The following is a 27131-nucleotide window of genomic DNA, read 5'->3' as shown; positions in this document are numbered from 1 at the left end:
AATTCTCTGAGGGAATCAGTCCAAGAACTAGGACTCGGAACAGTGGAACATTTTGGTATACACAATCAGATGCTAACGAAAACATCAGCCTATCTTTTAGATTTTACTCCAATATTTTTTCCCTACTGTAGTAATGCTTCTACCACCATCCTTCTAGGCTTCTTTCATAAAAACTTCAGCTTTACTCATTTTTTCACTTTTTTCTCATCTTTTTCTAGTTCCCATATCCATTGCATTGCCCTTTGCAGTGAACTACCTATTTTATTTTCCTATTAATTACTCTCTTCACATCTTTTAAATGATAAATGATAAAATTTTATGGTACTAAGAAATTAGATGCCTATTGTATATTGGAGTGCCGAATCTGCTTATTTCTTACAGTCTAGTGTTTTTCACAAAATAAAAGCTTACACATAACTATCAACTCCTGCAACCTCTAAAACTCGGACAAACTTTTTTCCAAAGAAAGTTTGCAACATTCGGAGATGCAGACTGAAGCTATGTGGCCATTAAATTAGGAAAAATAATTCTTAAGATATATTTTAATAGCCCTTAAAGTAATTTCATTATTTTGGGGAACACAATTCATGAGGTTTAAATTGGTTTTCTTAGCCTTCTTTCACCTGCTTTATTTAGACTGCAGCATTTCTTATAATTAACAGTTCATTTGTTACTCTACATGTCCCATCTGTATACCACAGCTGTACTCTAATCTCAACTGGTTTCTAGACATTATGACTATTACAATGGATAACAACTAGTGAAAACATGCAAACCAAACATGTCTTTCATTCCAGGTGTTAATAGAAACTGCAAGATGACTTACTAACACTGTCCTGTACACCTCACCTTATCAACCAAGCCTGGCAGGATGATGAAATTATACTAAACTCTTCCATTTTGTTTCTCCACTCAGTCTCAACTCTGTAAATTTTTTTCTTTCGTCAAATTCTATTCAATAACACACTACAGATTTCAGCGTAAACATTACTTAAACAAGAATGTACTTACCAAAGTCCTGACTTGGGATTTGATAATTCTGACTGGATATTCCTAGACCAATCATCAAATTGGTCTTGTTCATATATTTTCAACTGTTCCAGAAAAGAATCTGCACTTCGATGAAAAGTTTGAAATCCAGGCAAGTCAGACAAAAGAGCCTCTGCCAGCTTGACAGCATCATCCACCTTAAACACAATCACAAAGAAAAGCTTAACTTCCCCGTATTCAATCAGAGAAGAAAAATCACCACAATAAAAATCAGTATTACAAAACATCCAAGCAGGATTAAAAAATGGGGGGGGGGGGAGAAGTTAATCCAGATGTCCAACTTCGTATTATAGTAAATTGAGTCTGAATAAGTTGTCCACCAGTATTATGATACCCCAGAGCATCCCACCTGGTCTTTAATCTCCATAAAGATACAGATCTCCCATGTGCCCGTTGTTATATCTATAAGATCCAATGCCAACACTCAAAGGCATTTCAAATGGGATTTCACACCCACATGTGGACAAATTAATCAAAATCCTAGTCAATACAATCAGTGGAGATTTGAGAGCAATTAAAAATTTAGCACAGTCTTAAGGAGACACCTAACTGACACACAACAGCTGAACTGAACTGCTCTCTAAGCCTTCAGCAGACCCAGCAGAAGAAAGAATTGTGAAACCTGCGCTGCAGCTGTTCTCTCTGCAGGACACGTTAACACCGCCACACTCCCTCACATTCAGCTGAAATGGGCCCTTGAGATTTCTGCAAATCACAGGTGAATGCAGATAAAAAAATACTGGGCTAACAGTTATTCTGGGAAAGTACCTTCTATTCTCATTCAAATCTACAGTTATTGTAAATGGCGCTTATGTTTACAGAAAACATTTTACTTTTCACTAGTCAATACTTTCCAAAAAGAATTCCAGGGTTTCCAACTGAAGCATAAATGCAAACTAAAGCAACTAACATAAGTTAAAATAGAGTCAAATATGTTTTAAACTCATTCTGTTGTAAAAGAACTCAAAATTGTTTGACATTAACTATTACTACAGTCTCTGTAGTAAATTCCCTGGCAGACACTGACTCAAAAAAGTACTGCCAGAGTCCCTTTAATGTCAAGGGCATACTACACAGCTCAGTAATAACAAGCGAGAATTAGGATGTCAGAATCTGGCTATCTTTAAATCTTAAATACAATTTAAGAAGCCCAGAGGAGGGCTAATAAGATGATCAGAGGCTGGAGCACCTCTCCTATGAAGCCAGGCTGAGAGAGTTGGGGTTGTTCAGCCTGGAGAAGAGAAGGCTCCGGGGAGACCTTACAGCAGCCTGACAGTGCCTAACGGGGATTTATAAGACAGGTGGGGACAGGCTTTGTAGTAAAGTATGTTGCAATAGGACAAGGGGTAATGGTTTTAATCTAAAAGAGAATAGATTTAGCTTAGATATGCGGAAAAAATTCTTTACTGTGAGGGTTGCAAAACACTGGCACAGGTTGCCCAGAGCAGCTGTGGCTGCCCCATCCCTGGCAGTGCTCAAGGCCAGGCTGGATGGGGCTGTGAGCAACCTGGTCTGGTGGAAGGTGTCCCTGCCCGTGGCAGGGAGGTTGGAATTAGGATGATCTTTAATGTCCCTTCCAACCCAAACCATTCTATGCGTTCATAATTTTGAAATGCAAACTGGAAGGTAAAATTTATTAAAACATCCTCTCAGAATTCTGGTGTTTTGTTTGTTTGCTTTTTTAAAAAAAATTAATTCATACAAGCAAGCAGTTCAGTGTATTACAAAAAGACTGTCTTCTGGGTCAGTTAATAAAATTCAACTTAGCAAGAGGCACCACTGACAAGGAATCTTGCTTATAGGACTCTTGGGAAGTCCACTATTTTTCTGTGGAGAACTGCCCACAAAAATCTCGAGTACCATGTTTTACATTCCATGATTATACTGTGTCTAAACAGTAACAAAATCCGTTACCTTCAGCTCCAGCTGCCGTACCCATACAATATTATTGACAACTTCAGAAAGGTTTTTGGCTGCCAGCGGTCCAGAAACATCACCAGGAACACCATGGCATCGAGTTTCAAAGTCTGTCCGATTGTCTAACAAAAGCAAAAGATTCATGTTAGACCAGAAATCTAGTAGAACAAGCTTAAAATCATTATTGTACTTATAAGAATATACTAGGAATATTAACATAATTCTAAAAGTAAATAAAGAATTCTAATACAAAATAATATTCTAATATAAAAAAATTAATTAAATACTTCTAAATCCATTTTTACCTTTGACATAATCTTGAAGTCTTGCTAGCAGTGTTTCCCTTTCAAAAAGCAATTCTTTGCTTATATTTGGATGCTTTATCAGTTCCTTATACTTCTGGAATGTTTGAAGAAGCTGGAATTTGAAGTTTAAAAAGTTATCTCTTTTTCCTGAAAAAAAATTAAACATGTTCTGACACTGCTTGTTAGTGCTGTTCAGAAGTGCTGTCTTTGGCCCCAAGTAGTTATTCCTGTGTTCTAAACCAACTACTTAAAATTCTTTACTTAAAATTCTTTAGGAAAGCTTTCAGACTACAAAAATATCCATACCTGCTGAGGATTGTCGTGAATTTCTGAAATAAATTTCTTCATTTTGCTTGCTATTTTTTGTTCCGCTGGTGCAATAATTCTTTCATACTGAGAGACTGCTGCTTTCCATAATGGCTAGAAATAATGAGTCCGTATGTTAGTTTAGGACTATCCATACAAACCATAAAAAGTCACAGAAAGAATGAATAAATTAAAAATAAACATTATACCTCTGTGTAAGGATTATAGTGTACAGGATTTAGGCCAGCAAAGGGTTCAAACACTTGGGCAAGATGTAAAGCATTTTGTTCTCCAGCTGGCAAAAAGAATGTAAGTTTTTCATGCAGTGTTCTAACAGTTAACACCTATAACAGAAAAAAATATGTTATATATCCAACATATTTTTTACATAAAACTTATATATAGAAGCAAAAAGCACAAGTGGCACATCCCATTCCTCCCCTTTTTACAATAAACTTTTGAAAGGCTCAAGCAAACATGGATTATGGAACACTATTTGACTCTATAAAAGGCTATGAAAGTGTTTTAATTCCCTTTTTTACCTTAAAACGATGCAGTTTAATTCTGTGTCTAATGAAATAAAAACTTACAATTCAAATCTCTACCTCATCAAGACGTTTGCCAAGTCTGGCTAACGATTCGGGGAAATATTTTTCATTTTTCCATGGATGTAGAGTATAATGTTGCCACAGTTGTCCAGTTAGGTATTCACAAGCTGACACCCATTGCTCACAAATCAAGATGCCAGCCTTTAGATTTTCTTTAACACTGTGAAAAGCATCTTCCCACAGATTCAAAGCTGCTAATTTTCTCTGAACATATCTACCTAATGAACCACCTAGAACACAAAAAAGTATCCAAAAGCAGTATGTTATGTTTGTTTAAAATAACTCCTTTAAACAATACACCATATTCCAAACACATTTTTAAAAAATTAGTGTAATGTCTTGATTTCAAACCGCACAAATGTATCAGTAACTGATGATTTTGTTTCAGATTCAACAAATCTCTTAAACATCTCCAAGTTAAACTGAGGTTGGTCTAACATCAGAAGCTGATGGATTTGGATTCTGGCATCCACACAAAAGCACCAGCAATAATAGCAGTAGCTGGCTGCTCCCAGCAATCCTTCCCCTCATGCACAGCCACATCTGGCAGCAGCAGATAAACTCACTGCTTGATGCCTGTCCCAGAACGTGGGACTGCTGTTGAGAGAACGAGAAGCAACCTCTCCGCATCTCCTGCTCTCGCTTCCACATAGATTGAATCAACCTTCAAGTGGGGGGTTATGTAAATAAATTTTCTTCTGCCAGAGAAAGACAAGGAGTCAAACAGAAGCTAGACAAATCCAGACCACAGACTGAAAGGTCCATCTTAGTGTTATTAATTATCATCTTCCCAAGTAAAGCACGTGTGCAGGCATCTACCAGAACTGACTGAATTATTGGATACTATAAGGGAAATAATACTGATGGAACATAATTACAAGAGGAAAGCATCTTAATGCTTTAGGTTATCACTGGTGCCTTTAGGAGGAAGAAGATCTCTGCTCAAGGATCATTCTACTTTTTCTCAACTGTTTATTTCATAAAAACTGCATAAAGGTTTACCTATTACATCCAAGAGATTATGCATGCGTGGCTGTGAATAAGGATCATGTTCTGTTTGTCTCCACACACCATCAACAGTATCCTTAGTAGTCTCCACCAAATCCACAACTTCAAATAATGAGAGACTATCCAAGTTGTAATAATCCTAGGAAAAAAATATCCTTAATACAGTAACTTTGCAACTAGTATTGTAGAAACATTTATACTTTTCTGAAGCTGGCAATTGCTATAGTTTCCTAAACTTTCCTAAGTTTCTTGCTTAACAGAATGTGGCATAATCCTTTCAAAAAACAAGCATTTGCATACGTTTATTCATGTCAAGGATGCATTGATATCTGAAGTGCTATTAAAGCAAGAACTTTACAGGTGCCAAAAATTTTGCATGATAGCATTCGTTATTATCCATCTTCATTTTCAGTTTTCCTTTATATGATTTTATGAGTCAATTTCTAGTTCACAAACTGTAGCATACTGTTGTATTTCTGCAGCAGCTCTTAGTATTCAATGATTAAATCTGCTCCCAATTAAATGCTGGCATTCACCTCCACCATTGTCACTAGAAACTACATGAATGTCATTTAAAGTAAAATTCTGCCTAAAAAAAACCACCCTAAATATTTAAATATTTGAAAAAAGTGTACATATGCTGACATATATTTCATGAGTATTTTTACTAGTTTACAAATACATCACTAATCACACAAAAGAAAACATACTTTTGCAATGTCCTCAAATAGGTCTTTAAAATGAGCAGCTCTCTCTTTACTACACCATTTACTTCCATGATGAGCACATTCTATCCAGAACTGAAATTCATCTGTTGGTGTAAGTATAGCTGCAAATAATAATGGGAAATGTTTAAATATGAAATACACAAATGGTCACAAAATATTTTCAGTCAGAACATACCTCCTAAAGAAAATTTTTACTATATCATTATGCAACTATCCTTCAACTTCTGAGTCTGCCTAGATGGAGGACCAAGTTCATACCAAGAGACCACAGTTTAGCATCACTGATTCCAATCTACTCACCACAACCTGTTCAGTTTCACACTCTGCAGTCACTGGAATAATGAAGACTGAAAACGTGGAAACAAATTATTTATTCCTAATTTAAAATTAACTGTGAAAGATGTAACTGCAAAACAAACCTCGTACATCATCTTCACTGAATTTTGTTCCTGTGTAATTAGGATCTGATCTTCTGAGAACAGTACTCAAGCCAGCTTCAAGCTCACTTAAAAGTTTCTGGAGTTTGGGATCCAATGTTTTACTCCATCTCTCATCCTGCAATGAAAGTTTCAAAAACTGTCAGTCACAGGATAGAAAGACTATCGTTTTCCTCCCACTAATCTTAAAAAAACAAAAAATTATTTAGATTAGTGGCAGTAACCAACCACACAGCGGGACAACGTAACAATTTTTCTTGAAGTCAAGGAAAAGGACTTCATTTTTTTTTTACTTAATTCAGAATAATACTGTAAAAAAAATTTAGCACGAACTCAAAAGTCCGTTGTTTGGTCTATAAAGGCACTCTGAAAATGTGTTCAAAATTCTTTATTAATGAATTCTTTTAAGTTAAATTTGAAATCTACTTCTAAAGTAGAATCTGGAAATTGTTGGAATCAAATATTAGAAGTGATCATGTTTTTCTGAAATTATTTTATTGATATTATGACATAAAAGATACTAAAAATACTTAAAATGCTGAAACCCTGCTTTTTCAGTTTATGTAATACAGCCATAGTTGTTGGTTTTGACAACAAAACCCACAAGGGAAATATATTCTTTAACAGAACAGACTCAGAACATTGAAAAAAAGCAAACCTATGAAAAATGTAGCTGTATAAATAAATCTAGAGTCTAGCACATCCATCTGCCACACATTAAAGAATCAAAGTTTTCATTGTACAGACCTATGCATATATCAATGTGTATATATATATGTGTGTGTAAAATAAAAATATCTAAAATAAGAAAACCACTCAAGATGGGAATTACTGGTGGAAAGGAGGTAAGGAGATGGTGTCTCCATTAACCACCACTGCCCAGTGGTGTATTCCACATTTCTAGTTCAGACATATGTATGACTAGATTCCTCGTCCCATCCTTAATGATAGGAGGTGAAGTACCTTCTTTAACTTAGAAATTAGAACTACCATCTATTATTTAAGCTCTTAAAATATTTTATTTTAAAAACATAAAATATTTATCTCAGAATAGTTAACACACTATAGAATTTCAGTGTTTCAATATAAAACTACAGAACATTTAAACCGGTATATTGCTCACCTTCAGTAATACTGGTGCAAAAACTTGTCGTACAGCTTGATAAAGGGTGTTAATTGGTGAATCTAGCATAGATGACACAAGAATATTACTATGAAGATTATCTTCAGTAATTACATCAGGTCGCAGCTTAAAGAACACCAACACATTATTCTTTGATTCAGTAGCTTCAATCACTTCAATCTGTAATAATCAAGAAGACAGGATTTGTTTAGAAAACTTCATTGACTGAATATTATACTGAATTTATGTACACCATTTACACAAATTATTTTCATAAAAAAAAAATAAAATATGTCACTCCCTATGGGCTCTGATAAAATTCTGGTAGTATCTAATTTGCACAGAAAATGAAAACATTTATTATACTCATTCCTAAGTTCATAGGAACCTGAATTCCAACATCAAATATGTAATGGCTTTTTCATTATAAATATCTGTACACACCATAACTACTTGCACTGTTTTGATTTTGAAAACTTCACTTACCACTTTCTGGGGACAAACCAGAAACTCCATCTTGTGCCTAGAGAAAATTAAGCATGAAGTCTCTCTTTTTTTATTGCATTTTTATGCTACATAACCTTGGGAATATTTTTCCAAATATTCATTATTGTTCTCCTGAGTCTGTAAATACATAACTCTACTGCAATTCGTAAATTTCTCAAGCACAGAGAAAGGCATGCTGCTTCATCACTGAAATCATAAGTTGTAACACGACTCTTGTTTTCTTCAAAGTCCAACTTATGGGTAAATTTCCAAAAACTGACATTAAATCAATCATATAATTTAAACTATTTGTGGCTGAGGAGAATTCATAAAACAGGAGAACATTATTAAACATTTGATAAAATAACAGCAAAAAGATACACTAGCTGAAATCCCAAATTAGGTGCAATTGTAAACATCTGTGATCTTTTTTTCCCTATTAAAAGGAACAGAGGGCTAGTAAAGAAAGCTTTCAGTTTCACTGGATGGTATCAGAATTACTTTTTTATCCAGACTTTAGCCCAATGCCTACATTGTTTCACTGAGACAACAGGTACACATTATAGCCCCCATATGCATTTTTCCCACAGCTGCTGATGGTGGCTTTGCATGTTAGAGAGTGGCTTAGCAGCACACCCCAAAAAACCGGTACACACAAATATTCACTCTTGCATGAATATAGCACGCGCTAGGACTTCACCGAGCACCCAGAGGATTACACAAGGAGGTATGTAAGTTTCTGGTCGCCATAGCAGTTTGTATGGTAAGGACCCATCAGGTTCGTATGGTAAGGACCCATTCAGCGTGGAAACAAAAGGTAACTGACACAAGACAGCAGAAGGATGCCAAGGCGCAGGCTTTGCCTGTACACTCCGTGTAGCAGGCGCCGCGCCACGTCCTGGTGGCCTGGTGGCATTCAGTGGCGAGTCACTTGCTGAACACACTCAGAGCAGGACACGGCACGCAACGAACTCTGATTATGGCTGGACACATCAGTCTGCGAAATACATGATACGGCTAAGCGCCCACCCTGGGACTTGCCAAACCAGCCGATGTGCCACATCTCGGGAACAACCCGAACGTGGCTCCACCTGGCACCTGCGGCCAGGTAGCACGCCATTCCCCAGCCTGCATCGCACTCGCACAGCGACAATACGCAGCACTGAAACCACCCGCCTGCCCGGGCACAGCCCGCTAACGGCGCCGCACAGCTGGCCCTGGTGGCCCTCGCAACGCGCCTGGGCCAGTAATTTCCGTGGCAGGCACCGGGAGCAGCACGGGTGGGAAGCAGCCGTGGGAAGACGCCTCCCAAACCAGGCACCGGCCCTTTATGACCACTGAACCCGGGCTCTGCGCCCCAAGGCGTGCACCGGGAGGCGGTGGGCACGCCGGAGCCCCCGGCCGTACCCTGTTGGATGCGGTGAGCTGGGCGCCCGCGAGCTGCACGGCGAGCAGGAACTCATTCCCGTCGTCCAGGAAGCTGGCCAGCTCCGGGCGGGCATGGAGCCCCGCGGCCAGCGCCTCGCCGCCCGCAGCCGGCGCCAGGCCGAAGTAGTTCGCAGCCGTGGCCGAAATAAAGCGCTTCCTCTTGTCTCCCTCCCCGGCCATGCTGGCAGGCGGCGCCCCCCGCCCGCAGGAACAAGGCGGGGATGGATCCCGAGCCCCGCGGGAGCGCGCGGAGGGGTGGCGGAGGCAGAGCCGCTGGGCGGGCGGGACGGCGGCTCGCGCCGGGGTGCACGCCGAGGCCCGAGGGCTCCCGGCGTCCCCGCGTTGCCAGGCCCCGTCGCTGTGGCGACCGAAAATGGCGGCGCCGGCACGCTTGCGAGCTTGGTCCGCGTCGCGACGGGCAAACGCCGCGCCGCTGCGCCAGCGGGGCGAAAGGGGGAGGTCTTCGCGCTCGGCAATCGGCAGGTAGGCCGGGCTGGGGGCGGGGCGGCGGTGGCCGGGGCGCCCCCAGGCCGCCTGAGGCGGGCCGGCGTCCCTCGCTCTCCGCACGGCCGCAGCCGGGCTCGCCTCCGGGAGTCACCGAAGCGTTTCTCCCGCCGCCAGCCGCGTTACGGTGTCACGGGCACCGCCGTGCTTCCTGTGATGTAAAGAATCAGTCACCACTATTCAAGTGAGCGGAGGTTATCTTTATTCGGCAGCGCTGGGTGCATGGGGGATCGCTCCACCAAAGTCAAGCGCACCGAGAGGATTTTTCAGTCCCCTCTTTATACAAGCTACTCATACCTATTCATTAACTTTCCAGGAAATCGTTTACATATTCATTACAATTTCAGGAACTCATTTACATATCTCACTAAACTAGTGACCATGATTTAAGTCCTTGTCTTTGCCACGTTGTATAAACAACAGGAACTTAGGACCAGATAGCCTTTGTAAAGATGACAGATCCAAGGACTTAGCAATTAGTACATCCGTCATGTTAGCAATAAGGGTCCTTGGACGTTTCCCAACTTTTAGCTAAACATAAGTACATCATCCTATAGATAAGTGGTACATCATTCATCATTCACCTGCCCGCTTCCGTTACCGCTCAGTTTCCGCTAACGAACCTGCGGGCTGGTTCATTACCACAAAGCGGCGAGGGGCGGCAGCCCCCCGGCAGGCCTGGCCCCAGGGGGCGGCGGGTGCGTGACCGGGGCTCCCTGACACCGGCCAGCAGCAGCGGGGAACCGCGGAGGAACGCGGTCCCGCCAGCGATACCCTCCCGCCTGAGGGACACCCTCCCCGCCGCCCCCGGCTTCCTGAGCCACACCGGGCTTGGAGGGCGGCAGGCGGCGGGCCAGGAGCGTGCGGTGGCGATACCAACAGCCAACGCTGCAGGGGAGTCGGGGTAGAAAAACACCGCTTCCTCCCCCAGCAGCTGCTCTTTAACTCGGCCCCCAGCCACGCCGCCGCCCGCTACCCGCACCTGCGGCTCCCGCAAGCGGCCGCCCCACCTCACGCCGGCCCCCAGCACTGCCGCCCGGCCCGGCGTTCGCGCTTCCCTGGTTTTATTTTACTGTGAACACCCACCGTAACCACCATGCGGCCTCAGTGCTCTGCTACCGCCCCACTCCCCCCCCGCCGCCCATTAAGCGCCCTCGGAGCCGCCGGTCACGCAGCGGGTCGGCCCGTGCCCCGGTGGCGCAGAGGGGCCGAGAAAGGCACGTGGGTGAGGCGAAGGCGGGGCGCGGCCGCACGGCGGGAAGGGCACGTGCCTGGCTCCCCCCCTGCGGGGCGGGGCCATAGCGGCGGGCCCGCCCCGGCGGCGCTCTCACTTCCTGTTCGGCGGTGTCTGTGTCCGGGTCGCTCGCCGTTCCCTGAGCAGCTGTTACCGGCCGGTCCCGCGCCCCCGCCCCGGGCGCGACACCCACTTCTGGCACCGGCGTGGCGGCGGGGCCTACCCGCGCGGCGAGCGGGTGGGTGGCAGGGCCCGGCCGGGACGGGGAGGAGCAGGGCGGGACGGGGCTCCTCTCGTCTCCTCGCCACCGGTCTCGGGAAGCGGCAGCGGCGGCGGCAGGGGCCGGGGGGGCGGTGAGGCCGAGGGGGCCTCGGCTGCGGGCCCCGGCAGTGGGGCGGCGCCCACCCCGAGGCAGGACGATGCCGGTGAAGAAGAAGAGGAAGTCCTCGGGGTCGGCGGGTGCAGCGCCGGAGGACGCCGGCCCCAGGAAGCGTAAACTCGGCAGGTACCGTTTCGCGGCGCGGTGCTGCCCGGCGGGCACGGTGTGCGGGGCGGGCCGGGCAGGGCCCGCGGCGGCGGTTGCTGCCGGCTGTCAACGTCCCCGGGCGGGCGGGCGCGGCGCGGGCCGCTTGTCCGCCGGCGGGGGGGCCGGAGGCGGCCCCGCTCCGCACCGCGGGGCCCGGGGTGCCGGGGGTTCGCACCGGGGGCGGTGGGCGCGATGAGGCGGTGCGGGGCCCGGCCGGCTTTGCGCAGCGCCTGGGTCCTGCCGGCGGGCACGTCCCGGTGGCGGGGGTGCTGGTGCGGGCGCCCGCCGTGCAGGGCACACCTTGGGGAACAGGGGATCTGCGCCCGCTCCTCCCGGCTTTGGCTTTCCCTGCACCAGCGGGGCCTGTTCCAGAGTCTGTCCCCGTGTTCGTTCTAACCTCTGACCTGCCCCACGTAGCTCCCTTAATTTTAAGGTTGCCAGTGCTCAGGGTGTCTGCGTTAAATCGTCTCTTTTCTGGTTTGTTTTGGTTTGTTGGTGGGGTTTTTTTTAGTGAAACGGAGGGAATGGTCAGCACACTCCAAAACAAAATCAGGGAATCTGTAATAAATTCAGGAGTCTGAATCATCCTGTTCATTAACAGCCATAAAAAGACCACTTATACCATGATACCCAAAAATTACCATTAGAATGATAAACCATGGTGTAGAGCTTCCAGTGTGGCTTCCCTAAAGTAACTGTATGCCGCCTTCATCTATTACAGCTTGTTAAGTATGTCGCTAAACCAGTAGTTATGACAGTCGTGACTTACGAAATCAATGCTACTGGAATGGCTATTGCAAGAAACTGACATACAGTCGTCCCCATAGGTTGACCAAGCTTAAGCTTAGAAGTACCTAGGCTTTTATTTTGTTATGACCATTCATTTCGGATAACTGTTCCACAGCTTCCTTTTCTGCAGTCATTTATGATCTTTTAGATTCAGTCTAAATTTCTTCATAACCAGTTAATAATTGTTCTTGTGCTTGCATTATATTTTATATAACACTCCTCCCTTATGGTCCTGCCTCATAGTGTGTTTGGAGTGAGCACTTATGTTTTCTCATATTTCATTTTGTTAAATTAAACACGCTAAATTTTTCTGGATTGTAATACTGATTTTCATTCTCCTTGCTCATCATAGCTCATCTCAGCATTTGTTCCAGTTTCAGTTCATCTTTCTTGAACACTGCTGACCAAAATTTTGTGGTCTTAATTTCTTTAAAAAACCTCAATCTTTTGAAAGCTCCTTAAAAAACAGCCCAATATACCAGACTCTATAGGGAGCTGGTAGCCGTTAGGCAAAAACTATGATGTAAATGAGAATTCATGCTAGCTAGTCACTAAGTGTTTGATACATGAGCATATTTGACACAGCATTCTTTATATAGCAATATATTGGTGATATTCTTTAATAAAACCAGTAATTACAAATGGATATATGTTAAACTAGATAAAGCTGGCAAGTAATAGCATACTGTAGGGCTCTGTTTCATTCTGGTGACTTGAATTTTTAATGGCACTTTGATGGATATTTGTATGTAGTACATCTTTAATTCTAGCTTTCAGCACATATGGCTTCATCTTGGAGAGCATTGCTTTCTTTTCCAGTGAAGCTTAAAGTGATATATGGGAGATAAAAGTTGTTCAACACCTCTCAGAATTGAAGTATTCTTTTCCTGCTTGACGTTTTCATTTTAAAATTGCAATGTAGGAGCTGCATAATTTCAAATCCTCTCATGTGATTAATTTTCACCTCATTCTTAGAAATAATCTTAGCTCGTTCGAAGAGTCTGTAACTTGTATTTGAAAGGAGTGTGCATTGAAAAGGTGCTGCAATTCCTTACTACTAAAGATGCTTTCAAATGGTTAGTGATTTTGCTGGAAGAAATCAGTTATTTTATGTGTTCTTTTAAAGAATGATAAATTATGAAAATTCACTTCCTAGGCAAATTGAGTTGTGTGCCACATAATGAAGACAATGGTGTGGGGTGGGGTGAGCTGTGTGTGCATAGATTGCATATTACTATTCTGGTATGTGTACCAAACATCTGTAGAAATTACAGATATGTAGTTACATGTTTAATGTAAACAAATTGACCAAGTTTTCTTCCCAAATTTGGCTGCTACACTATAAATAGCCTGACTTTTAAATATGTCAAACTCTGCAGCTCCTGTTGACCTAAATGGGATCTGTGCATATTCAGCACTCCTGAAGATCATACTGCTTATTAGAGACCTAACTTTAAATGCCTATATGTATAAATATAAGTAGATAATAAGGCATTTGAATTACTGAGTAGTGTTACTTTGACCATCTGTGTGTGGGTTTTTTGGTTTCATATCTGCACAAGATAACAGTACTTTTGCATTTCAGGATAAATAATAGTTGTAATAAATTGGGCTATGAGAGGGTTGTATTTCAAGGTAATTTTATGTTCCAACAGCTGCTGAAGTAGGATGACAGTTGCCCATTAACAAATTCAGCTTCACTGTTGATGTATATTGACTTCATGAAACAGTTTATATAGTTTGAACTAATAATTAACAATTTGGAATTAAATTTTAAAGTATTTCTCATTTCTCTTATTTTAATAACACTTATCCTTGTATTACTATAACCTATTGCAGATCACAAGCCTCTGGTAAAGTACTAAGTGGAGAGGAACATTTTTCAAGCAAAAGGTGCCTGGCTTGGTTTTATGAATATGCAGGTAATACACAATGGATTCATCTTTAAAACTATACAGTTTTGTTTAAAATAAACGCATATATCAAATATCATTTGCATTATGCTGAGGCAGACATAAAAAATATGTCCATAGTTGCTTCCTTATAACATGCACATGAATTAGTATAGCTTTTACTACCACTTTTTCAGTATTTGTTTTTTGATTTTTTTTTTCTTCTTTACTCTGTGCTTTGTAACTTACTATGGCATTCTTTAAAGTGAAATGAATGAGTTGGACAGTGCAGTGTTGAATCAGGATATACTTCTTATTTTGAAATGGACAAGTAGAAGCCAGGAAATTGAGAGACAGTGGAAGTTTATTTAATCTAACTAGACCTTGTTTATGATCAAATTGGAACAATAATGAAATAGTACATAATTTAAGCCTTTGGGTTTCTCTTTTACAAAGCAAAATAATAGATACTTACACAGTTTTTCGTATCTGGGAATCTGTCCTAACATTTTTGATATTCTAAATAACGATTGTTGCATTCAGAAGTGTTAAAAGTAGCCTCTTTCAAATAAATCAAAATTGCTATCCAAGTAACAGTTGCTTTCAGTGAATATGCAGTGTATCTTAGAGAATTTCTTAGACTGTTGCTGCCATTTGTTTACCAATTATGTTTAGAACCTCAGGATCTGTAAACTATTACTGATTTCTTGTCTAGTCACTGCTTTAAGTCCATCATAACTAGTTGATTAAAACTCATTAATTCCCATTTCTTGGTACAAAATAAGCTGATGATTTACCTGCCAGCAATTGCTTTGAGTATATTTATCAGAACTGGTGTTTTCCTTGCAGTCTTTCCACAGTAATGAACTATTCCTGATTCTAGTAGTCTGCTTTCTAATTTAGGTTTGAGACATACTGTTTTGGAGTATTTTCTGAGGAAAATAATAATTCTCAGTTAATTTTCTTCTGATAAATGCGCCTGCACACAAGGCCTGTAAATTTTGTTTCTGTTGTTAAGTCTGAGTGTAGGTTATACTTTGTTAGTTAACCCGTAATCAAAATATGCCATGTTTCTAGCATAAAAAAGAATTCCAGTGAAATTATACAGTGTAGGAAATTAAATGTTTCCATTAAAGAGAAAAGTACACACATATATGTGAATTGTACGTATGAAATCTGGGCGAAAAACACTGATTCAAGTTTATACTTGTCATTACCAGTGAACCCTTGTATCTGTTTCTCTTCGTAACTTAGAATGTGCTAAAAAAATTGCAAGTTTATGTACAGGCTTCCCAAAACCTGACGGCAGTGTTTTGCCTTGCTTACCTAGGTGAGCTGTTCTTTGCAACATTTTTCAAGAGGTGGGAGTTCATGGTCTTAAATGCCAGTTGCATTTTATTTTCCTGTAAAGTAGCCATTCTCAGGTTTTGGCTATGTTCTTATCTCACAGTGAGTATTCGAAGTACATAATCCAAACTCTTAAAAAGACTTCTGCTGCAGTAACAGCAGCAGATACAGATGAAGTGGAGACAGGTATCATCAGGGCAGGGGGACGGGGAAGGGACTCTCTGCCTATGTACAAATAGCAAAATTTGCAAAAAAAAAAAAAAGGCTAAAATGGCATGTTGCTTTGGAAGATAAAGCCTTTACCTTTTACATGGGTTCATATTAACTAAAGCAATGTTAACATAATGATCCAAGACACATCAGAATAGTGTTATCAACAGGCCTTCTAAGAATATTTGGTTACCTAGTAGGAGTAGTTTTTGGAACAGGCTTACTAGAAGTAACTGAAACTAGAGGGATATTCAGAGAAACAAAGTGTTGTAGAGTGTGTCTGTATGTGTTCTTTAAATATGCTATTTTGCTGCTTTTTAGAGGCTTTTGTTGTGTTGAAAAGTGACAGCGTAACACTAACTTTTGTGGTCCTGATCAACTTATTTTCATTGCAGTCATAAACGTTTTTCTGCTTTCTACATGCCTAACACTCTTAGCATTTTTCTGATTTATTATTATCACTCTCATATTACTCAGCATCACAAAACTAACCTTACATTATTTGAAGACTCATCTTCATCGTTGGTGCAAACCCACAAAGTTAACAACATTGAAATAGTAATATCTGTAATAGTAGCTCAGGTGGAACTAATTTTTTCATTGTTGATAAAAACTCTTTGAAGAATGTTTTTCATAGAGTAACTTCAGCGCAGAGTAACAGTACACAAAGTTATCTTTAAAAACAATTGACTGCCACAATTACTGGAGTTGAGCTATGTAAATGGGAAACTCTGTGGAGACTTTTGAAAACTCACAGATGCAAACTGAAATAGCTTGTCTGCTGTTGTAGGGAGGCAGTGCACAACATGAAAGTTCTGGTTTAGTTTTACTTTTAGTTTGTAGTGTTACTTTGTATGTAATATACATGTCTCCTCACTGGAATTGATAGAATGGTTCTAACATAAAAGCTACTTAATAGTGTTTCTAAAGATAGCTTGTATGCAATATAGTCTAATTATTGTTGTGTCTAACCCTTGTGAAAAGAGAATGTTAGATTTTAGTCTGGTTTCTTTTTGGTTTTGAAGGTCCCGATGAAGTTGTGGGGCCCGAAGGAATGGAAAAGTTCTGTGAAGACATCGGTGTTGAGCCTGAAAATGTAGGTTTCTTGCACAATACTAACACTTTAAAAGCAGGTATTGGATAAGATTAGGTTCTGTGTAAAACTTAAATTCAGTAGGCAAGGAGTTGTTTATCCTCCTGATTTTAGGGACTGTTCTAGATATTTCATCAATTTTGTGTGGCTGGTGTGAGGTTTGTTTTATTATAGTAATACTTCATTTTCAGAAATAGGAATTAAGGGAAAGATTGCACATAGCTGAATTATTAAATGGTAACACATACAAAGTACAAGCGTGTACAACAATTGCAAGAATGTTTGAATGCTTGGAGTTTCTTGGACATCCAGAAATCAGTCTTTCCTTACATACTTATTGCTTTTTCTCCCTTGTTTTTTTCCCCATAGATTATTATGTTAGTTTTGGCCTGGAAACTAGAGGCTGAAAGCATGGGATTTTTTACCAAGGAAGAATGGTTAAAAGGAATGACCTCTTTACAGTAAGAGTGTTTTCACATATATAAGAGAATGTTCCAATTTTATGTTTTTACCAGTAGCTTAATCATTCTTGCCCTCCATTTCTTGTACATTGGCAATAAGAAACATAAACTCTTGCTTTTAGGTCTGGTCTCGGGCAACAACTGGAAGTAGCTACTGTTGTTCAGGTTGTGAATTTGTTGAGTTCACTCCAGTTACATAGTTTTGTCTAAAAAGTCACGTTTTGGTGGCTTCTTTTTCTTACCAAAAACATGTTAAAATACCATTCCAGTTAGCAGACATCAATAAGTAGATCAGGAGATACCAATTAGCATATCTCAGCTCTGGTATTCTAGAAAGTTTTTACTGATTTCTAAGCTGTGTAGGTGAGGCCTACGTTGATAATAATTTAGGTTATTAGTGTTACTTATTAGGTGTGGATCAGAAGCCATCCTTAATGCTTAGATTAAATAATTTTTCAATTTATAAACTTCTCACTCCTGTTTGTAAGACTTTTTTGGTGAGATAATGCTCTGCCTAAAGGGATTGTTTGTTTCATGAAACTAATCAGCTTTTTGTGAGGCTTAGTTCACTTGTCACTTTTTGTTCTTCATGAAACTACTTCCAGTACATGGATGTTTTAAGTGTGACTTGTTATGGTGCTGCATTCAATATTAAAAATGTCAGGGAGCTACTGTTGCAGCATGGTGGGAAGGAGGGGCTGATTTGACCCTTGGAGTTGGCACAGTCGCCGTATCAGCTGTGATTTGGTTTGGGAAATTGTATTGGGCAGATACCCTCTGGTTATTCAAAACTATGACCTGACTGTCTTGTGCAAATCTTATTTGATTTGGGATCATGCTTCCAACAGATGCCTTGATTGTTTTGTGACTATCACAGGCTCTTAAATTTAGTAAGAGCTGCAATGATTAAATAGCCTGAAATTCAGGATGGCAAAGATTAAGTTCCGGGTGCATAAATTTTTAGATGCAGTGAATGGGTATAATTTGGTCACTTCTCTGAAGTACTTAATTTTTGTGTCCAAGTGGAGGCTCTCAAGAGTTAGCCAGTCTAGCAGTACACAAGCACAAAGATGTATGAAATCAGACACCTCTTCAGAGGCAATATTCTGGAGTTTGTTTCTAATAATCTTCTGTGATTAGGAGTCTTCTGGTTCTTTTAAGAATAGAGCTGGTCATGCTGTAGGCTATATGTGTTGAAAACAGAAAATATGGTACTGCTGGTATTTTTATATAAAGAGACTTGTGATTGGACCACTTGCCTAAGCCTAAACCAGTTAACCTGTATGTTCTGCTTCCCTTGGGTGTGCTCTGATAGCAGGCTGTAGGCTAAGCAGCAGGGTGAAGCAGTGACACTCGCATAAAGGAATTCAAGATTTGTTAGCTTATAAAGATGTGCTAGTTTTGGCTGGGAGTGGAGTGAACAAGCGACTGATTGGTGCTTAGTTGCTGGCTGGGGTTAAAACACAACAAAAGATAATATAAATCTGTAGACTTGTGCTGTTTGTGGGAAGGAAGAATCATATTATGGGGATTCCCTTTGGAATGGGGGAATCTAGTTTCTCTTGAAAGATTAGACGAAAGTTTTGAAGGATTTTACACTCTTAAAGCAATAGAATATTATTAAATTCTTGCACAGCATTTTTTGCATGAAGAAATGACATTAAAATGCATTAAAACCCCAGAGTGTATTCTAAGTCAGAGTTATATTACAGAATCCTTTTTTCAAAATATGAGAAATGTCACATACGGTAATTGCATGAACAGGGTTGAGTGGAGTTCAGCTCCATAGTAAGACACCTAAATGTGTGGTTTACATGCAAGAGCTGGATTTCTTTAATTGTTACTGCAATCTCCGGAGATCTAGCCAATGTAGTGGAGCCTGAGGAGGTATTCAGTTTGCCCTAAGACCTAGTGGCTGATCACCTGAATTGCTCTTACACGTTGGTTGGCTAGACCTCTGATGGGCAACACCTAAAGCTAATACTCAGTTAGATGCCAACGTTTGAGTGCCTGAATCTTGGAGTCACATTCTTTTTGTGTGGTTTTGTGATATGCTGATGAAGAGATTGTGATTTGCTCGTCAGAGAGGAGAACAATAAATATGTGATAAGGTATACACTTCAAAAATTTAGGTGAGTTAAGCATTAAGTAGCAGCTTATGAGACTTAAACAACTTAAGCTGTGAAAGCGAATGTTTGTAGTATATCGTGATGGAGGGGTAAATTCTGCCCTATATATTTGTGTATGTGTGTATATATGTATGCATGTATATATATATATATATATGAAAGCTGGGTGCCTGAATCTAAAATAATCACTGGAAGTTCTTTTCATAGTCAGCAGAGAGAAACGGTTCTCTCTGCTGGGCCATTCATTTCAGCTATTTTAAACACCTCCTTAGGATGAAATGAATAGCCCTCAGGAAGTGACTGTTCAGCTGCATTTGCTTCAAAGCCACTAGGGGGTGGATAACTTAGCGTTGGGCATTTAACTTCATATATCTGAGTTACAGAAGAAGCATACTCATATATTTGTCAATTGTGGGCTTTACAGACCTATAAATAAACAAAAAAATCTAGTCAAAAAATCAAGGTGAAGAAAAAAGGTTTACAAAATCATTAATTGTAATACTCCATAGAAGTAATTGTTTCAACTAGGTAAGTAAATACAAACAATTTTGTTTTTAAGGAAGTGAGGCATAAGCAGCTGTATTGTCTGAGTACTTCCCTCTGGCTGTTTTTTTAACGTTAGAATCTGAGCCAAATTTTGCATTAAAGTTGAGCTTTTGAAAATGAGTGGCCGGGTAATGGGGGAAGAGTCAGATTAGATTCTGAGGGAAAGATAAGGTAATGATCTCTCTAGGTACAAAAGAAGCCACATGGGAGAGAGGGAGAGGCAGGAAAGGCCAGGTAACTTCTTGCTGTTTGCAGAATTGTTAGTAAAGCCAACTTATTTGTGTTGGATTTAATGATAGCCTAATATCAGCTGCTTTTCCAGTGAACTTTTTGCTCATTGTTATTGTCTCTCTGCTAATGTTTGTGAGGCAAACGCAAAGCATAGTGTAAATATATTTTTTTATGGCCATATAGCATTCAATCTGTACTGGAATCTAAACAATTTCTGGTCTCCAGACCAGTAAATAGTTGACATAGTGAAACTATAGCATTGTCAAGTTAAGGAAAAAATGTCCCTTTGCTCTCTTAAGATATTACTTCCTTGGACCTCTGTATTGCTCCAGTTAAAACATTGAACCTAAATCTCAAAAGATCCTATTTCAGTGTTTGAAGAGAGTGGATGGGCTAGACGGATATAATTTCCTTTTGTCCATCTAGAGGGCATCCTACTCATATGTAGATTAAAAGACCATCAAAGTACTTCATATACTACTATTAAATGCTTTTGGTTTAATGTTTGTATACATCCTACTGATCTTTGTTTTTTGTAAAAGACAAGCATGTGTGACTAATTATGAAGTATGAAACACTGCAATATATGGGTAGGAGTTACTTTGTCCCTGTTAGCTATGCTTCAAATGAACTCTCTGCCTCAGTAGAAATTAAAGTACGACTGCTTTGTGATGCTAATTTAAGTTTTGTTATAAATATGATGTAGGGGTGTGAAGAGAATGCCGAAAGATAACATTCTGTTCTGTTGATCTTGAGGTAACCTCATTTAATGCTGTCTTTCAGTAAAGGCAATTCAAGAAATCACATTTTCTTTTCTAGCCTTTGCATGGGAGTTTGGTGTTAATTCAGCTGTGCTAATCAGAAGGTTGTTCTGACTGTTAGGAAGATTATTCTAAGTGTGGGTGACCTCAGTCATCTTGTGTATCCTGTAGCCACACAAGCAGCTGTATCGCTATAAAAGAGGAGTCTGACAGCTCCTTACCTCACTAGCGTGAAGAAAATCGTTGCCCCGGTGTGGAAATGCCTAAAATGGCTTTAACAGAGATGTGTCCCTGCATCAGTCTTCAGAGGGTGGTGCCTGTCTGTTTCAGTGTGATCCATTTGACAGTTTGGTTTTAAATTGGTTGACAGTAATTCTGAAGTCTTGAGGTGTAATAATTGCACATTTTCATACTCATTTTCAAGAGAATCACTTCTGCATTAAAATATGTATAGCCAGTAGTACAGTAGACAATAACAGCAATTTTACTTTGTACTTAAATTTGTGATTACTTGAACAATTTTAACAAGATGTTTTGTAAGAAATTTAAACATGGTGTAATTTGTGTTTATCCATGGTATGGTAAATAATCTCAATCAAATTATATTTAACAAAATGTGTGGTAAACCCGCTTTAAGTAGTTTCTATATAGTGTCATTAGTACACTAACAACATGAGCATTTAATTACGTGTTAAATGGTTAGGTTTGTCCTCAAATGTAGAGGACAGTATTATTGCAGTGTGAAGGTTCGAATATAGAAAGAAGAGTTATAAATATAAAATGAGATGGCTTTGTAGCATAGCATAATCCTGTTTTAAGGATTAAACAATAGAATACATAGGCCAGTTAGATGGCTGAAGACCAAAGTAATTTTATCTTTAAATTTACCAAAGTTTGTTGTTTTTTTTTTTTAACAGAACTTGTTTTCAACTTAATGCGTGGTTTATTGCAAAATATATTAGTTCTAGTCATCTCAGTATGCAAACTGATTAGCTAACAGTTTTATTTATTTAGCATTGGTCTTGACTGGGACTTAGTGCTGCTTTGGGTAGATGCTGTTAGAGACAAAAAATAACAAAAGGCTCCAGCAGCTGAAATTGCTACATTTCTGCTGTGGCAGCCTGAGAGGGGCAGACGGGCAGGCTAGCAAACATGAGGAACAGAAGTATGGGCTGGGGGCAAAGAACAGTATCAAAGCACAGCATCTCAGCAACCTGCTGCAGTACTCCGGAAGGGCCCTTGCTCAGGGGTGCTGTGGCAAGTCCGTAAGGAGCGGTTAAAGATACAAACGTATTATCTGAGAGGCAGGCTGCCAGAAGGGGGACACGTTATGAAGGGAAGTATTTATGTACATCTGCATTTCTGAAAGTATTTCTCTCACATAGGATACAGGGCAAGGTGGATGTTTTTGTTTTGGTTTGTTGTTTTTTGTTTTTTTTTATCAAGGCAGTTGTTCTTTTGTAAGAATACTATACAATATAATATAACAACTGTTCTTTTGAGTGCATCTTTCCTGGAGGTTTACCATGTGTAAATTACATTCTCCTCTGCCATTGTTGGTGAATCTAATCCTTTTTCTATTTGGAAACAAAAGTCCTTGCTAAGTAAAATACATGGAGATCATCTTTTCTGCCAAAGGGGGTTTTTTGCCAAAGGGTTATCCTGTCAAGTGTCACACCTGTACATTCTTGTACAGCCTGTGAGTTTCAGTTGAATAGCTGCTGACTAATCCAGGTGTAACACTTATCAGAGCTTGCATGTATCAGTCATAAAACATGAGCAGACTAGTGTGTTTCGCAAAGTACCTGCTTAATCCTGCCACTCGTAAATATGCAGTTGTGAAGTGTGTGTTCAGGGTTTTGTTTTTTTCCAAAGAAATACGGCGTAAAGCCCTTATTTACAGCTGGGTTTTAGTACCTTAATGCACACTGTTTTCTCCAAACTTTCGTAGTGATTGAAAGATAAAGTAGTGCTGGGTATGAATGTAAATTGCAGAGTATGGCATAAGAAGACTACTATTTGAGAAGTAAAGCAGAAACTGTATATTATGTTGCTGATAAGTTTTTTAAAAACTGGCTTACAGAAGCCAGATGTTCATCATTTCAATATGCTGCAAATGTTGAGCATGTTCAGCCTTAAGTCACTTTCATAGTATTACACCTGTACATCTGATGATTGAATTTTGGTGATTTTAATTTTTTATGTTTGCTGGCATTTTTTTCATTGTCCAAATGTTTTGTTTTGAACTTCTAACGTCATTTGGTTTTCTTTATTTTAAGGTGTGACTGTACAGAAAAATTACAGAGTAAATTTGACTTCTTGCAGTCACAATTGAATGACTTTTCATCCTTTAAGAATATCTACAGATATGCCTTTGATTTTGCAAGGGTAAGACTACTGGAATGTTAGAGAAGTTCTTATTTTAATTATTCAATGAGCTTGTACTTGAGTGTTTTTTATGCTTTCTTTATTCAACCTTAGGATAAAGACCAGCGAAGTCTTGATATTGATACTGCAAAATCCATGTTAGCTCTTCTGCTTGGAAGAACTTGGCCACTGTTTTCAGTATTTTATCAATACTTGGAGGTACAAGTTTCCTTGACTTTCTGAATGATGGCATAGTAGTTGGGCTGTTCTGTGAAAAGATTTCAGGGTTTGTGTTGTTTTGCTCAAGACTGTACATGGTGGAATCACCATCCCTGGAGGTATTTAAAAGGTGTGAAGATGTGGTGCTTAGGGACATGGTTTAGTGGTGGAGCTGGCAGTCCTGGGTTAACAGTTGGACTTGATGATCTTAAAGGTCTTTTCCAACCTAAATGGTTCTTTGATGCTAAGATTCTGTGTTGCTCCTCTTCCCTTGCTCGATGTGCTTATGAAACAGAGATGTTCTTGTATACATTACAGATCCTTTTCTCCATTCCTGTGTCCCACCCCCCTTCTCTTATCAAAGTAAATTAAAATTCAGTCTTGATTAGACTATAAAGGTAAATTTAAAATTAAATAATAGAGCCCCAGTAGTCTTTTCAGCTTCATCGGTGCTGAATTCCAAGTGTGCTTTGTGTGGATACAGTGTGTAGGTACCTAGAGCTCTGGCTGTCTGTGGAAGATTTTGGTCAGCTCAGCTATGACTTAGTAATGTGGACGTGTGTAGGCCGTGGAGCATACTAGGCTGAAGACTATTCACTGGCTTCAAATCAGTACTAACGTTGCAAAGTAGATGTCCTTATGATGATACTGTGTTGTACCCAGGAGAGAACAAGATCTTTGTAATTGTTCATTCTGGAAATATATCTGAGCTAGATACGCCACGCCTCAGGGCAAGATGAAAATTTACCACTTTTTGAAGCTCAAGAGTGATGACTTCCTGATTCCCTGGTATTCTGATTTTGCTCTGATCTTTCAAGAAACCAGTTTATGTAGTTTCAGAACTACGAAATATGTACATGTATAGTATTCTAAAAACTGGAAAAACAAGGAAATAGTAGACACTGATACCAGTTAAATTGTTTGTTAGGAACTGATTTAAGATAAAATGAGATAAATGAGATGCGGCATTACCAAATATCACTTGACATTTTAATGTTCTGAAATATTTTCCCTAGCAATCGAAGTACAGAGTTATGAACAAGGATCAGTGGTACAATGTGCTCGAGTTTAGCAGAACTGTCCATGCAGATCTTAGCAACTATGATGAAGATGGTGCATGTAAGTATTCATAACTTTTTGCTTATTCAACTATTACTTCAGTATTTTCAACTTGCATGAAAAAAGTTTCTGTAATGGAAACAATACTGTGAGGTATAAAATATTTCTTTTCCAGCAATGCATAGAAAAACTATCCTGATAACCATCCCTCTTCAAACTGCAGATATTAATTGTAGTAGTATGTCAGGGGTATGATGGTGTACTTGATCTAACTTATATTCAGTTGAGGATCTAATGAAGCTGCTTGCTACATGAAACTATGGATTTGCAAATAAAGTTATGAACAGCAAACTCTCATTTTGTACTAATATATAATAAACTCTAGTTTATAAAATAGCCTAGCTGCTGATTCAGCTGGGACTGAACTGTATGCCTGGCTGATAGTCAATCATGCCATGACTGAATTGCATTAGGCATCCCATTTTGATCTCTAATTACGTGCAATTTTGAAAACTCTAGGAGAAGGACCTAGTTGTGCCTATTTCCAATATAACCTTATTTTTATGCTTTCTCTTTAGTTCAGTGTTCCTGTCAGATGTCAGCAATGCTTTTTTAACATAGTTCAGTGTAGTGTTATTTGTGCACTTTTTGCTACACCTGGATTGAAATGATTGTGGTCGTCTCTGAGCCTTAATCAATATTTGACTGTAGGATTGGCATGGGTGTTGCCTAGACTAATAGTTTTAACTCCATATGTTAAGAGAAAGTGTTTGAAAGACCGTGGCAAATATAACTCCAAGTTTCATCCATTTGCAGGGCCTGTGCTTCTGGATGAATTTGTTGAATGGCAAAAAGTTCGTCAAGCGTCCTAGCAAGAATTCAAAAGAAAATGCAAAAGTTGTTTTGATGCCCACCTCTACACAAGCTAATGAGAAAAACAAAGGATTGCATTTTCATTCTTAAGAAAGACTTTAAGATTTTTTTTTTCCTTTTTTAAGGAAACTTTGTTACATGTGATATGGGCATTGAACCACACCTCTTCTGAGACTGAAAGCTGGAGTTCTTGTTTTGAGTCTTATGTTTATAGCCTTTATTTCAGAACAATAAAGATTCAGATTTGTGACAAAAGCCTAAAAGTGAAGAATGTCCCTTGAATGTGAGTGTGGTGTCTATTTTTAAAACCAAATCTTTAAGATTATCTTTCTCAGAAGTGCCCTTTGCTATGAATTTTTTAAGACCTTAAAATTGCTTAACTGGCACTGTTGCTTGCTGATGGTATGATTGTCTTGTGTGACAAACATTAGAAAGAATGACTGCTTTTTTTGGAGCCCTGGGTGGGAGTGTGCTAATTTTATATTAAGTATTGGTCATGGGTTGTGCCACAGTTTTCAGCTCCTTTTGGAGATAAAGGCCTTAAACTCTTTTTTTCATTTGTTTTTGGGGTTTTTTGTTTTGTTTTGTTTTTGTTCAAAACCCACCCAGTGGCATGGCATTTAATGGCAAGCCCTTTTAAAGCAGAAAGGTGTAGACCATATGGCTCTATATGCGGAACGGCTGAAAACTATTTGCCTCACTTCGGATGGTGAGCACAGATACTCTTTGGTACAGTAAGGCAGCTTCAAATTTTTACTACAATTTAGACTTTGGATTGCTTTGTATAAAAAGTGCAATTTATATTTTAAAAGGGAAAGCTGGAAAGACCTGGTTTCAAGCTTTGCTTCTTACATGTTTTAGACTGGAAGCATTCACAACATGACTCTTTTTTTTTTTTTTTTTTTTTTTTTTTTTATCTCTTTGGATCCTTTTCATAGTGTAATTAAGGAAGAGACTATTACATCACCTACCTTTGACCTGTATATAACAGACGATTAATTTTTACCCTGTTACTCTGTGTATTGAGTCCAATAACTACTGCAGTTGCCCTTTTAGGCGCTCAGTGTTCGTGGCAGTGTTTAAATAAAGTAGAAGTTTGTCACTCTACCTTCCTGCCCATGAGGCCCAATGCCACTCTTGAGAAGGAAAGGGACTGTAATGAGTAAATGTGAGAAACCAAAACAGAATGAGAGAATGAAGCATTTGCAACTTCTACTTTATTCTATAAATATATTATGTGGACTGTGATAATGCCATGAGACTCAGTCAATGATCAAGGCCTCGTGCCAAATATTTCAACAGCTTGAAATAAGAATAGACAATTGTAAGCTAGGCATGACTTGAAGATCTTTGCCTCAGGGAAATGACTTCTGTTTTGCACATCCCTTATTCAGACTAACAAGCATGAGTTTTCCTATCCTTAAGGAAGGCTTTATTCCCAAGATTAATTTTTTTTTTTTTTTTTTACAAGGAGAGGGTGGAAGAAAAAACTTA

General features: G+C 39.8%; 2 protein-coding genes across 4 annotated transcripts in view; one reads left to right on the top strand and one right to left on the bottom strand.

The window, feature by feature from the left end:
• DYNC2H1 (dynein cytoplasmic 2 heavy chain 1) overlaps window positions 1–11088 on the bottom strand; it is a 178024-nt gene extending 166936 nt beyond the window's left edge. For both annotated transcript variants that reach the window (XM_056327288.1, XM_056327289.1), the window contains exons 1-11: window positions 9376–11088; window positions 7483–7662; window positions 6342–6477; window positions 5905–6023; window positions 5189–5333; window positions 4184–4416; window positions 3788–3922; window positions 3579–3692; window positions 3273–3384; window positions 2965–3089; window positions 1012–1187 (exon numbers count right to left, since the gene is read on the bottom strand). In XM_056327288.1, coding sequence (XP_056183263.1) covers window positions 1012–1187; window positions 2965–3089; window positions 3273–3384; window positions 3579–3692; window positions 3788–3922; window positions 4184–4416; window positions 5189–5333; window positions 5905–6023; window positions 6342–6477; window positions 7483–7662; window positions 9376–9576 — 1676 coding nt within the window. In that variant the 5' untranslated portion in view covers window positions 9577–11088. The remainder of the gene's footprint in view (window positions 1–1011; window positions 1188–2964; window positions 3090–3272; window positions 3385–3578; window positions 3693–3787; window positions 3923–4183; window positions 4417–5188; window positions 5334–5904; window positions 6024–6341; window positions 6478–7482; window positions 7663–9375) is intronic.
• Window positions 11089–11246: 158 nt separating this feature from the next.
• Window positions 11247–25919, top strand: DCUN1D5 (defective in cullin neddylation 1 domain containing 5). Of its 2 annotated transcripts, none has more exons than XM_056327291.1 (8): window positions 11247–11372; window positions 14289–14371; window positions 16924–16994; window positions 17361–17452; window positions 23399–23507; window positions 23601–23705; window positions 24722–24824; window positions 25581–25919. In XM_056327291.1, exons 3-8 carry the CDS (start codon window positions 16953–16955, stop codon window positions 25634–25636), a joined length of 507 nt encoding a protein of 168 aa, XP_056183266.1. In that variant the 5' UTR covers window positions 11247–11372; window positions 14289–14371; window positions 16924–16952; the 3' UTR covers window positions 25637–25919. The 2 variants fall into 2 exon arrangements, with proteins under 2 accessions (XP_056183266.1, XP_056183265.1); XM_056327290.1 differs by having other exon boundaries at window positions 11262–11639.
• Window positions 25920–27131: the final 1212 nt, after the last annotated feature.

The sequence above is a fragment of the Falco biarmicus genome, chromosome 2 (genome assembly GCF_023638135.1).
Source record: "Falco biarmicus isolate bFalBia1 chromosome 2, bFalBia1.pri, whole genome shotgun sequence".
Classification (NCBI taxonomy): Eukaryota; Metazoa; Chordata; class Aves; order Falconiformes; family Falconidae; genus Falco; species Falco biarmicus.
Note: the sequence above shows the minus strand (reverse complement) of the source record. Positions and strands in the feature narration are given on the sequence as shown.

Excerpts from the sequence above, each read along its gene's own strand:
- DCUN1D5 (XM_056327290.1), top strand. The coding sequence starts at position 11,554 with ATGCCGGTGAAGAAGAAGAGGAAGTCCTCGGGGTCGGCGGGTGCAGCG. Across the intron at positions 17,453-23,398 it reads AAAGGAATGACCTCTTTACA|GTGTGACTGTACAGAAAAAT; the intron begins GTAAGAGTGTTT and ends CTTTATTTTAAG. Across the intron at positions 23,706-24,721 it reads TATTTTATCAATACTTGGAG|CAATCGAAGTACAGAGTTAT; the intron begins GTACAAGTTTCC and ends TATTTTCCCTAG.